General features: G+C 46.8%; 1 protein-coding gene across 1 annotated transcript in view; it reads right to left on the bottom strand.

The window, feature by feature from the left end:
• ppargc1a (peroxisome proliferator-activated receptor gamma, coactivator 1 alpha) overlaps positions 1-13,422 on the bottom strand; it is a 231,066-nt gene that overhangs the window by 19,426 nt on the left and 198,218 nt on the right. Inside the window, exon 2 of the mRNA XM_076112346.1 lies at positions 11,849-12,028. Within this exon, the coding sequence (XP_075968461.1) occupies positions 11,849-12,028 (180 nt within the window). The remainder of the gene's footprint in view (positions 1-11,848; positions 12,029-13,422) is intronic.

Raw genomic sequence — 13,422 nt, forward strand, 5'->3', positions numbered from 1 at the left:
ATGATAAAGGGGACATATTTCACAGAGATAACACGACGTAGACTGGGGCCATGTCGCATTGGCAAGCAAATGCCTTGCAGGAAATTGCTCTGTATGAGGTGGCATGCTGTTTAATTACTTGCAAGGAGCTTCAAATCCACTGTGCTGGAACCCTATGCCACTGAAATGTTCCACATTTCCAGCGTCCCGAGTTATTACCTGAGCACTAAGCGGGTAGGTATTAACCGCTGATAAAAGACGGAGCCTTTTCTTAGCCCAAATATACATCCTCGCATGAGAAATTGAAAGTAGGATCATTTCAGATTATCACAAATGAGTCTTTAATGAGGCAGCCATCTGTTTAGGTCCAACCTCACCAACTATCCGAGCAATGCTGTATCTGGGTGAGGCTTTATTCACCTCTATAGAGTCAGTTCAAAGCTAAACAGTCTGGAGGTGTTGCAGTCTGTGCCACACTGTGACACTAGTAACATTACGAGTTAAGAGGGCTGTGCAAGCTTCATTATGTCATGGTTTGGAGAGGATTGGAGAATTTCTGAGGCTGTGGCAGGCTCACATGTAGCGATTTCAATCCTGTTTCAAAAACCTCTACCAAATTGGCAAGCTCCCACAGGCACACTGTATCCCCAAAGATAACCCAAAAGGGACTCTCATATTCTGAAAGAGTCACTTGTAAAACCCTGAGTCGTGACAATCATGCTGAAGCCGCTGCTGCGGCTCTAGTGGAGGCACTCTGAGGCCAAGTGTGGATTTGAGGAACTGGGGTAAAGAGCAACCTCAGTGATTGTTTCTACCCTGGAGAGAGCGTGATCTAATACCCCCGTCCAGGAGGGCAAGCTTTTCCATGCCAGCTTATGGACCACACCTTGCAGAGTTTCTGCACTAAAGTCAATCTTCTACTAATGACTCACTTGCCCCTTGTATATTTATAAACAAAATCTCTGTGTGGTCCGACTTCAGGAGCTATGGCACCCAAAGGGGGTGACGTCGGGATAACCTGGAAACCTCCTGACGGCCATGTCCACTTATATTGATTACTACAGCAGCTGCTGGGAGGAGAAGAGGGCAGGAAGAACAAAGAGAGAAGAGAAAAAGTGTCTCGGTGGGAGCACTTTCTCGCCCATCCCGCTTAATGGACCTCACCAAATTAAAGAGATCTTAACAATCCTGGGCTAATTGTGGGATCACAATATATTAACCCCGCTCCAATCCTAAAGGGTGCCATTTTGGGACTGTTTTATTCCAAATGCTTCAATTAGCCATAAAACATGCTGGCAAGTGCTGGCAGAGCTCCTCTCCCCCCTCCTTCACCCCAGCTTCCCCCAGACAAAGCCAACTCCAGTTGTTCATTATTAGGTGAGGCCCTTTTGTTATCAGTCAGGCTGTCTTTGAGGTTGTCCTTGCCTTTAACTCTTTTATTGAGTTCCACGGCACAGCATTGTGTTCCAGGAGATACTATTCACACAGCTGATAACGTAAAGGTGAAAGTGCCGTTTTAAACAAACACCCACTTCTGCACACTGGGGCAAATGGCCAAATTAAATCTGCTAATTGCTTCTTGAGGATTCCAAGCTCCTGAGCAAATTTGCCGGAGATCAAATTTTAACGAGCTTTTCGGGGCAATGCATCATTTACATTTTAAAAGGAACCAAATGTGTTGCGAAAGTGCCAGAATGATAGACCCGATCGCTGAATAACACCAAGATGAAGTTTCAACAGACTAAACAGCCCCGCCGTTATCAACAAATGAGAGGCAGAACATGTGACAGCCACTCTGGATGTGGGAAGATAAAATATCTCCCATTAAATGGGTCATCTGGTATTTAAAGTGCTGTTTATTCTCACTGTCTCTTTTTTGCACACTCTTTCCTTCTCTCTTTCTGTAGATATAGGAATAGCATCCGGTTAGTTCAGACAGAAAACATTCTTAAAAAATTGGCCCCCAAATTGCGTGGCGGGGTTAAATCTGTGCCTTGACAATTTAATTGCATTGCTTCATCTCAATCTTTTATTTTTTTTTTTCTTCTCCTCTCTGCTCTGTCAGATTTAAAAAAACATTCCCTTGGAGGTTAAGCGACTCGCCAGACCTTCTAATCATGGCACAATCTGGAATCGCGGGGTACGTGCGTGTGGCAAGTGGGGGGGGGGGGGGGGGGGGGGGGGGTGGTGGTATCAAGTCGTCACATCTCGACTCCGCTAAGAAAAGCAGCCTTGAATTTTATAAACAAATAATACCATTCTGTGTTATTACCCCCAGCCCCCCGGTTTCAGAGGAAATAAATCAACGTCAACCTTCCCGTTAAGGCGTTAGTCAGGCCTGACACGTCGGCCGGTCACACAGGCACCAACATATGGCGGCAGAGAAGGAGGGAGAGAAGGGAGGCAGGGAGAGTAAGGTACGGCACTATGCACGGCAGAGAGACAAATCATGGCAGCCGCCAGAGACGTCTGGTCATTTAGCATGAGCTTACTGAGATGGAGAGAGGGTGATTATGGCCTATACGGAGCGATGAAGCCATACATAACACCGTTAAGTCCCTCTGTGTGTCTTTGTCTGTGTGTGTGTGAGGCGGCGGTGAAACAGTCTGGCAACGTTCCAAATCATAAAACTAAATGTTAAACCTCCATTGCGGGCAGGGCTGTGATTGGCTCTGTAATACATAGAAGCAAACTGACGGCTCCTGTCGTTTTACATCCGACTACAGAGTCAACAGGGCCTCTTGTTATTCTGAAACAATTCCCCAAGCGAATGATACGATAGACTAGACTTGGACACAGTACTGGTGGCCGACCGGATTCCTACGGATCCATCAACAGGATGCATCCCCACTCCGTCTCTCCTCTATTGTCACCACTCCGGGTTCAGCATATATTCTGGCTCATCGTGATGGTTTGTGTTGTAAATTGCTAAATCTTCTACCCTCTAAATTCAGACAAGGTTGCCCAGTCTAAGCACCAGACAGCTGATTTTAGGATTCTCCATCCTGCTTAGCAATAATACCACAACTAGTCTTGTGATAATCCCTCCGCCCTGGCAGGCGTTTGCTATTTTGTGCCTCTGCTTAAACAAAAATGGCAGCTCTCTGAATGAAGAAGAAGTGCTTTTTTTTTTGCAGACGCTGACTGTTTACATGCCAGATGTCTGTCTGAGTTTAGAAGGCTGTGTGAGTTGCACATCAGTGAGGAAACGGTTCGACCCGTCAATGAGGACCAGTGTGTGTGTGTGTGTGCGTGTGTGCAGAGATGATGCATCTCCTGGGAACCATTTGAGACTGTTACAGCACTATCTGATGAGCTAATCGGGACAAGAGAAAGGGAAAGAGAGAGTGAGAAGAGGAGATATCTGTGTGTGTGAGAGTGAGCCAAAGAGAGAAAGAGAACTGTTGTTAGACATCCTGACACAGGCCAGATCCGATTTGAGACAGCGACCCAAGGGATGTTAGCGGCGCTGTTCTTTCTAGTTCTCCGTGGAAAAATCCTTTGACCGGTAACCCTGCTGCTGCTAAAACTAACCACCTGAACTCTGTCACACAACTGCTGTGATCAGCTGAGGCTGTTACATGCCTGCAGACACATCAGGCCCTTTCCATCTTACTTTTAGTCAAAAGTCATTCGTGTACCTTTTTCACAAAAGCGCACACAACCAGAAGTATTTGCAATGGACCCCGGGGATCGAACACCTGGAGAGACAACGTAAACCACCAATGAAACGTTCCCATCCACACACACCGCACAAAATGCACGCACACTTGTCGTCATATAAACTCACAAGCATTCTCACACGGCTATGCAAACAACCAATAGGATCACAGGGGGGTTCGGTGTGTCCTGGTGGAGCCTCCCCATCTACAGTCCTGCCCCAAGCTGCTGTTGTTTTCTTTCTACAGCCGTCCAACAGATGGTCCAAGCAACCGTAACACCACAGAATCACACACCATCATTATGATTGGACACTGCACTCTTTTGTTTTGGCAGCGACTTCCCAATCGGCTTGGCGCGAAAAAAAACACTGATTGCTGCGATTGCTCTGACTTGCTTTGATGGTCATAGCAGGGGGGGGGGGAAACAGAGATTCAGAGCCTCGAATAAAACATATTCAGCCGGATGCAGAGACGGGATGAAGAATGGTGCTTCCCTCTGCTTTTTTCGCCCTAATAGAATGCAAATAGCTATTTGCTTAAGTCGGCAGCTCTGAATGTGCACTACTAAGCAAGGCGCCTTTGAACATACTGTTACACTGTTGATAATGTGTTGGAGGAACAGAGGGAGGGGGGGGGCAGAGCTCATGACGGAAAAAAAGATGCAGAGACTGACTCCAATGTCCATCGTGCTAAATGGACACTGCTACATTTCCTGGCTGGAATGTAAGTCTGCCTTCAGCAGTCAAGCGCAGCTGTCCACAAAACAATTGCACACACACACACACACACGCACGCACACACGGATGGTCACTTTGGTTTTTGACATTTACATCGATTTGCGAGGGGAGCAGAATGGACCAGAACTTGTTTATCCCACCGAGGACTCAATGTTATCATCCACTGCTGACACCACCTTTACACAGAACCACACACACACACACACGCACGTGTACACCTGCACACATATACAGCTCCTGACCTTTCAGGCCCTGCCAAGCCCATCGAGGGTTTGTGGCGTTTCATTTGTCACAGTAACGTCTTCCTCGGAAAGATGCCAGCGCAAGGAGAGTCAGGGTACGGTGGACAAGATAGAGTGGTCCACGGCGCTTCAAACAAAAGGTGTGTTTTTGTGTCATTGTCCTATTCTACATCTTTGCGTGCATGTGTTTGCGCATATGACGGGGGATGCAATATCACAAATTTATGGTAATTGAAATGGCAGAATCTTTTGGGGGCGGAAATGCAGTCAATTTGATTCTGCGGCAAAAAAAGGTCACCCTATTCAATTTGCACTCAATGCCATCCGTAGTGCGACAGGGAAACACCTGAAAGCAAACGATCTTATCACGGCCTCACAGGCTTCGCCACTTACCCACTTGCATAAAAGCTATTTGCTGATTACTAAATAAACGCATTATCTTTTACCTTGACTTCTGTGTGCGCGCGAGTGAGTGTCTTTTTCACTCCTGGATCCAGGTAGGAGGCTGCCACTGCAGTGTGTATGCCTCTTATCTGTGAGTGACATTTTTTGAGCACGTTATCTGAGCAGGTTATTTTTTTCTGTCTTGCGCACTTTCAAGTGGCATAATGTGTATGGGCTGCACGTGTAGCACCAGTGGTCAAACACGAAGGACTTCACAAGCCTTTGCATCATGTCTTACTGGCAATGATGTGGGGATGTGTCGATCTTTGCGAGTGAAGAAATGAAAACATCAAAGAAATTGTGCACTTAAGTCGATACAATCTCAACTCGTTGACGTGAGGCAAGGATACTATGAGAAAGGATGGGGGGCGGTAGTATGAAAGCTCTTTCTTTGTAGCATCAACATTGAATATTGAGCTGTATTTCATCTTAATCTAGGATCTATTCTCTGTGGAATACTGATCATGTTGCCTTTAGTTTGGATAGCCTCGCCTTTCACAGCTTACATTTGTAGCTCAGCATGGCCACCGCACCTGCACACACTACTAGACTGTGAAATGTTTGCCAAAAGCAGAATAATCAATGGTCACTGACCACTTGATGACAAGCGTCCAACACTCGAAATCCCATCCCAAACTGCCCATCAAGTTATTATACAACACAGCCCACAGCCATAGGAAACGGGGTCTTGCTGGCCACTGTATGAACTGAAAATGGTCTTCTAGAAAGAGCTGATTAACAAGCAGACAAGTTTAGAGCTATTGACTTGCTGAGGTCAACAGCACTGCGATCGCGGATAAATGCAACCGATTTATAATTAATCGGATATAAAACAGGCTTGCTTTAGCTATCCTTTGCCAGATAATCTTGTCAACCCATTTCTACATCCCTCAGTGGCATTGTCATTTCCTTGAGACAGACCTTTCTTTATATTCATACATGCACGTTTTTTGTTTTATAAAAAGGTAGAGTGGAAGGAATGTGTTGGATCTTCAACGACCAAATGTCTGTAAAAGCTTCTGCTTTCAGTTTAGAGTCAGGAACTACTGATTGGGCAGCAAGTGAGTCATCCAAGCATCCAGTCACTCATGCATCAGCAGAGCCTAAGAGAGCCTCTTGAACTATTTGAGGCCTGTGCAGACTTAAATATTTCAGGGGGGAAATAAGCTGGAGCTATAAGCATGCAGTGCACATCATAAAGCTTATTTAGAATGGGGAGGGTTTTTTTTTTTTCTGCATGGACGATAAAACTCTTAAAAATAAACTCTCAACCAGGGAAAACTAGTCCTTCACATGTACAGTACAAGATTGAAGATCAGTGTTGGGTGAGACGTGAGCTACAGTTGCAACCGAGCACACTTCTGACTACACTCAACAACCAAAGAGGCCACGCCTTTGACCTGAGAGGGCAGTGAAACACTTCTATTTAGCATTAAATCACTCTTTACAGTCTGCTGCCAGCTCATCCCATGACTGCGTTATTATCTTTTCTTTTTCTTGTTTTTATTTCATTCATTTGTTCTCTAAATTATGAATTATTGTTCAGAATCAACAAAGTTCTCTGAAAGCTGTGACGCAAACACACAGAGATGGAGAGAATATGGCAAACTACCAGAGCCGAAGGGCTGGCCAAGGCTACTGCCACTGCTGGGCATGCTGGCACGGGACACACACACACACACACACACACACACCTGGGATCGATTGGCCTTTCCTGGAGAGGGGAAGCAGGCTATCGTCCAAGACTGATAGCGCTTCACCGTCACTCACTGATTGAAGGCCTCTCTCCGTCCTCTTCCCCGTCTCTCTTTCTCTGTCCAGGTTTCCCCTTTTGTCTATTATTCATACTGTTTTCTCACAACTGGCTATTGCTTTCACTTTTTTCTGTAACTCTCTATACCTGTCACTCTTTTATCAATTCATTTCATCTATGCAAACACCATCTTGTGCTTCCCCTGTCTCTTTTTGTAGCAGAAGGAGAAGAGTATAGAAGCATTCTAGGAATCCGCTGTTTTACACCCCTCCTACTCCAAAGTGTGCACTATTAAATAATACAAGGAAGGTTGGTCTTATCGCATGGCATCGTTGCAACGTGTTGCTGTGTGTGTGAGAGTATGAGTGTGTGCGTGTGTGTTGGGGGGGGGGGGGGATTATTGGCTTAGTGTTTTGGCCAGGTTTAAGTGAAACAGCTCTGAAAGGCTCTTAGTGGAGATTACCCCAGGTACTAAAAATAGTCATTCCTGCCCAATACACACACATGAACACAAAACAGAAAGCAATGATAGTGTTGTGTCTAGCCAGAAAAGACCACTATCTGATCTTTGTATAGGGTGTCTCAATTACACCAAAGGCACACATGCGCACGAACACATCGGTGGCTCCAGAGTGATGAGAGAGATGGGCATCCACGGGGGGGGGGGGGGGGGGGGGGGGGGGGGGGGGGCAGGGAATCAGCTGGGGCAGGAACACCAAATCATGCCTCAATCAGCAGCAGCGGCCCACTGGGAATGTGGCTTGAGTGTGTGTGTGTGTGTGTGTGTGTGTGTGTGTGTGTGAGAGAGAGAGAGGGGGAGAGAGCTAGACATGCAGCCAAGATGCCACCACCAGACACCAAAGGATGTTCCTTGCTTCTTTTTCAAAACATTCCCCAAAGGGACTCTTTTTTCTTTTTGGGCTATATTCCCCCCCCCCCCCACACACACACACACACCCCTGCTCACTATCCCTTTATTTTTCCCTCCTCGCTCCCTTCCAGCCTATCTTTCCGCAAGCGATTGTTGGAGGCCAGAAATTATTTGTTTTGCCACTGCAGCTTCAACTTCCCATCAGCCAGGAACAAATGCTTTGCCTTGGGAGCAAAAAAGACAGGGATGGATGGAGGGAGAGAGAGAGAGAGAGAGAGAGAGAGAGAGGATGGCAGAGAGCAGAGCCCACAGTGTTGCAGGGCGGTGGGTTGAGAGCTCTTGTTGTGGAGTGGATCTGACAGACGCTCCAAGATGACACAGGCTTGGACAGCCCAAGTCTGCATCTCTCTACTATACGTCTGCGCCTACTTGTCTGCGCTCCCTCTCATTTGTGTATCTTGAAACGGCATAGCCGCGGGTCTGAAAGCGCGGTTTGCCTTCAGTTCGACAGTGATGGAGGATTTCTTCCATCAGACAGTGCAAACACTGCATTCAGCACAGTAAAAAACTGGAGGGAACTGGAGATGAGGAAAGTATGGTGTATTCTAATAAGACTCACTTGAGAAAATCATATTATACAGTGGAATATGATAATTCATACACCCTTTGCTGGAGCGGTGAACTGGTGCGGGTGGTGTTCTCTCAAATGTCAGCATAAATTTGCAAAATAAACGCAACCGGCATTCAGCAGGGAGTAAGAACAGGGACAATAAGGGTCTCTGCTGTGTGTGTGTGTGTGTGTGTGTGTGTGTGTGTGTGTGTGTGGGCATGACAATTCCTCGCAAAGTTGTACGCACTCCTGTTTCAGCTCACAGGCCCGCCGATCGCCAACAAGTTTGTGAGCTAATCTACTTACACGTGTCTGCAAGGAAGAAAGAAAAAAACATTTCATCACAACATGTTTCATCAAAGCCTACTAAAGATGACCCGATCAATCTAATCTGCCTTTACTTAAATATAAGCGCCTGAGCATCTGTCCCAAAAATGCCTAAACCAGCGAGACAAAGCAGGATGATGCCTTTCAACATCTGATGCCAACACACACCTCGTCCTGTTGGGAGTAAAATAAAGAGCTTGCACGGCCCACATGTGCTCACATGCGTTGCAATATCTGAGTAATGCCTTTAAGCCCTGGCATCTTATTTTACTACCTGCAAAGCCCACAACCTTTTACTTCCAATCCATGAGCTTTGATTTGGGCTGGCACAGGTCCAAGCTTCTCCTGGTCTCTACATTTGTCTCTTTCACTACCCATCTGTCCCCATGTCTGTCTGCCTGTCTGTCATGTCATCTGCTGGCCTTTTCTGTCTATCTCTGCGCCTCCCATTGTTCTGGCTTTTATCTATCTGCCCCAGTCCCTTTGTCCCACCTGTCCATCTATCGTCAGTGTATCACACAACAGGACAGGTACAGCGGCGATAAAATCTCAGAGGGTGAACTCGGTGCCAATTTTCTTGCATAATCACTCAGTATACGTGCGATGTGGTCATGGCGCATCCCAGTGCGGCCGCCACCGGGACGTCCACGTCGGAATCCGACAAGGCTAAAACCAACGGGATGCGTTTCCATCAATCAAACGGTTGAAGCTTGACATGAAATCTGAGTGGAGTCCTGCGGTTAAAAAGACTTTGGTTCATGCTTCTATGCTATTATCTTTGGCAGTACATTGGGAACTTATTGGAGTAACCACCCCTTAACAACTGCAGCCCGAAATAGACTGTGGACTTTCACGGTCGGCCCGTTTTGAAGAGGTGTCAAACACACTGCGCCAAGAGCGACAGCTATTATGTGCGTGTGTGAGTTACAAGGGAGGGGGGGGGGGGGGGGGGGGGGGGGGGTATCATTCTCCACATTTCTTGTCAGGGACAGTTGGGACAGTGGCAGGGAATGGAGCAAAAGACCAGCCAGGGGACAGCTTGTGATCTCAGACCGCATGCTGCTTACGGAACAGAACACACGCATGAACAGATCGAAACATGGGCTTCTTTTTTACATCCATACAAACACTTACACTGCTTATACAGGGTGCAAACAATGTAACCCACCCCAAATGAGACTTTGTCTGATGTAACAACTGTTTCAGGTGCCAACTGTCCAACCGAAGACACACTCCGCTTACTCATTTGCTACCGTCTGTCACATGGAACTGCAACCTGACTAAAAGCCCCAGTCCAAAAAAAAACAGTAGGTGTTTGTCTTTCTTTCTGAGCTGCAAATCATTTCAACAGTTGACTTACTTGAACTAATGAAAGCCGGCTCAAACTTCCAGGGAGCCTGTTGTTTGAAGGGGACTTTTAAAAGAGGGGGCCTCAGCGTGACAGCTGCACCCAGCTGTTACACATGTAACTCGGAGCAGCCTTGATCACCTGCCACCTATTTTGTTTTTTATGATTTGTTAAGCTGATGTGTACGCTCGAGAGGAAGGGAAAATGAAAAAAAACAATGAGTACACTCGCCGGCTGTAAATCTGGCCAGTTATTAACATGTTCTCTAATCGTAAACTTTTGATTGGTTGCTTCTCTGCCCTGTGTAGAGGCCAATCAGGGGGGTGCAGGAAGTACAGCCGCAGCCCCAGCTTTGTGATCCTTGCCGAGCGGCAAACTTTCCCCTGTCAGATTAAGTAGGATTAGCCGGGTCCTGCCGTATGATGAACTGAGCACTTCATATGGTGACTTGAAACTTTCCAAAGATGGAGAAAAAAAATTCCCCAGTCAGGGAAATGCATTACTTGCTTTGAAACCCCAGTTTTCACTGCTTGATTCGAAGCCTTTCCGGAAACCTCAGCATAATACAATAGCTGCTTGCTCGCTCAGTGTGTGAAAACATCACTCGCTCACCGCAATGTACAGCATTCGTTTAGATGCAAACACGTGGGCCGGTGTGCGTGAGCATGTGCCTATGCAGGCACACAAATACAAGCTCTTTCCCAGATTGGGAGTCAAACACGGCTTCTTGCTCAGAGCTAGTTCCCTCACCAGGGTCCTCGGTGGGTGCGAAGTTCCATTGTGTTTTAAAATGACACACACACACAAGCACATGCATACACTCTCATTGGTATTTTTATCCATCCCCAGAGCCACTCAGTGGCTGCAAGCCATATCACTCTCAGACGACAGAAGAGCCACGGTCACACCAGCTAGTACTTAAGGCGCCCCTTCCTGTGTGTGTGTTTGTGTGTGTGTGTGTGTGTGTGTGTTGGGGTGGTCCACAGAGGTAGAATGTGTGGGGATATAAAGAGACTCTGAAAAAGGTGGCAGTAGTAGAGATGAGGTGAAATGTGGAAAGAATTTAGTCCGTTATCAACTGTTGCCTGCTAGACCACTGAGGAGTCACGCACACACACAAAACACAAAACCGAGACCCTGAAAACGTGACCACATGACAAGGCCATAGGCACACACGCACTGCCTTCTCAGACAGGGTTTTTTCTCCCGAGGCGAGGCTAAAGCATCCAATCTCAGTCTTTCTTGTCTATCTCTGGCACTGATAAAGGCTTATAATGAACTGGGGACTGGAACTCAGTCCCAAGACCGATGGCTTTATGGCCCTGGCCAGATCATCACCCTCTGTGGACTTCGTTTGTCACCGGGTGAGGACAGAGAGAGGGAGTCAGATGGAAAGAGAGGGATAGGAGCCAGAGAGAAAGAAATAGGGAGAGAGAGAGAGGGGGAAGCAAAGATTAAAGTTTTACACTCCAACCTTTGAGAAGTGTTTTGCAATACAGCCGCCACGTCCAGAGTTTACTAGGATGCAAACAAGGGGACAAAGGTCCTCCTGGGCTTATCGTTTTACAGGTTATCTCCCCTTTTGTACTTCGGAGCAATGTAAAAGCATGTTTGTAAACTGGTAGCGGTTGTATATTTTGTTTGGCTCGCGATCAAGATGTGTGCGTTGCGTTAGCTCGGCCATGTAATCATTCCAGCTCACTCCTGACCCCTGGGAGAGCACATGAGAAATCACTTACGGATGCAAAGATGTTCCACAGCACCATGATGCTTAGAAACAGCACGTTGCCATGTTATACATATTGATGAAGGTAATGCATATGAAAATATATAGATGATGGGATTCAAAAAATAAATACTGTAAGCTTTACTTACCTCAAAAAGATTGGATGCATCGTTGCCATACTGGGTGGAAATAATCTCCGATTGGTCACTGTACCATTTGAGGCCACCGAGGAAGCTGTCGGCATCTAAGTCACTGACATCCAGCTCTGAGAGGTCAAGTTCAGGGAGGTCTGGGCAGAGGGGCTGGTCTTCACCAACCAAGGCAGCACACTGGAGGAAGAAAAAAACCCAGAAAACAACAAGGATGGTCAGACAAAACTCATCTATTTCATATGCAAATCAGACGACACGTTCTTGATGCCAAGTTTGAAAACAATGGGAGAATCCAAATCTGGACATCAGACAAAAGTCTTCTGAACACCTGCTGTTAAGTCCTAAACAAAGGAAATACATACGTTTGTAAAACATTCAAAGCCGAAGCTTCTCATCTCAATGACAATAAAAGTTTTAAATTGCCTCATTTGAAAATGTGCCATAACTCTGCCACCTTCACCTAATTGCTTTTTTTTTTTTTTACTACGTCTCTATTAATTATTATCAGAACACTTCTGCAGGTCAGCTAATTTTGCACAACACCATGCAAGCCTGCAACCCGTTTCCGCTCCGACCTGCAGAACGCCGTGCCCTCCCGACCATCACTCCCCGAGCACCGCCGTAGGCGCAGGCCTGCTAAATGCTGCCTGTTGACATTTTGTTATTCACCAGCCACTTTTGTGTAATCGAGCCCATGTGTGCTGCATGTCGCAGCTGTCCCCGCTTCCTCCCCACGCTAATCGTCAGCTGCAAGTGAGGGGCTCTGGACTGGAAATCCATACTTGAAAAGGTGTTTCGGTGGAGGGCAAAGAGGTGGCAACAGGTTATGAGGCTTAGCCGATTTTGCAAGATAATCTTAAATGAAATAATCATAACACCTTCAGTACAGAGAATGACAACCGACTCATCTTTATGGATAACGCACTCATTTTAGTATGAGATCTATAGTCTGATCATACAAAAGGCAAAAAAACACAGCAGAGTCAATGTGTGTTTACACTCTGAGACTGTGCACATGCAAACCCATCCCCAACTGGCTCCCATCTAACAGGATGCACACTCGTAATTGTAGGCAACGGTTCAGTTTGGCCTTAAGACAGATAGATATAAGATAGAGATCCTCGGGGGAAGCCGGGAGGTATTTGGCCCACAGAGTGACGAGGGATGAGAGTCGGGTTCGGCTCAGGGCGAAGCTGGGAGACGGATGCTGTGCCAAGTAGGGAAAACCGGCCAGACACCGCTGTCACAGTTCATCCCATCTTCGGATTCGCACCAACACGAATGCACGATGACTTCGACTATGATGAGACAAATCCGTTATGTTGCAACCGCGAGAGCGAAGGGGGACCGATGATCCAGTCTGACAGGGCACGGATTGAAAATAAAAAAACGATGTGGGGATACTCGGAGGCTGGACGTCCGATGCCCAATTATCTTCTGGACTTCTTGGTGCACTAATGCAATAGCGCCGCCAGACAGACGAACGGGGCGCACCACAGCGCTCCGCTGATTTACGCACACAGCGCACCTGCTAAGGAAGATTATTAGAGGAAGTACTGACGTCCTGGATG

This window comes from Anarhichas minor, unplaced genomic scaffold (genome assembly GCF_050575085.1).
Source record: "Anarhichas minor isolate MPS153535 unplaced genomic scaffold, ASM5057508v1 ptg000049l, whole genome shotgun sequence".
NCBI classification, from domain to species: Eukaryota; Metazoa; Chordata; class Actinopteri; order Perciformes; family Anarhichadidae; genus Anarhichas; species Anarhichas minor.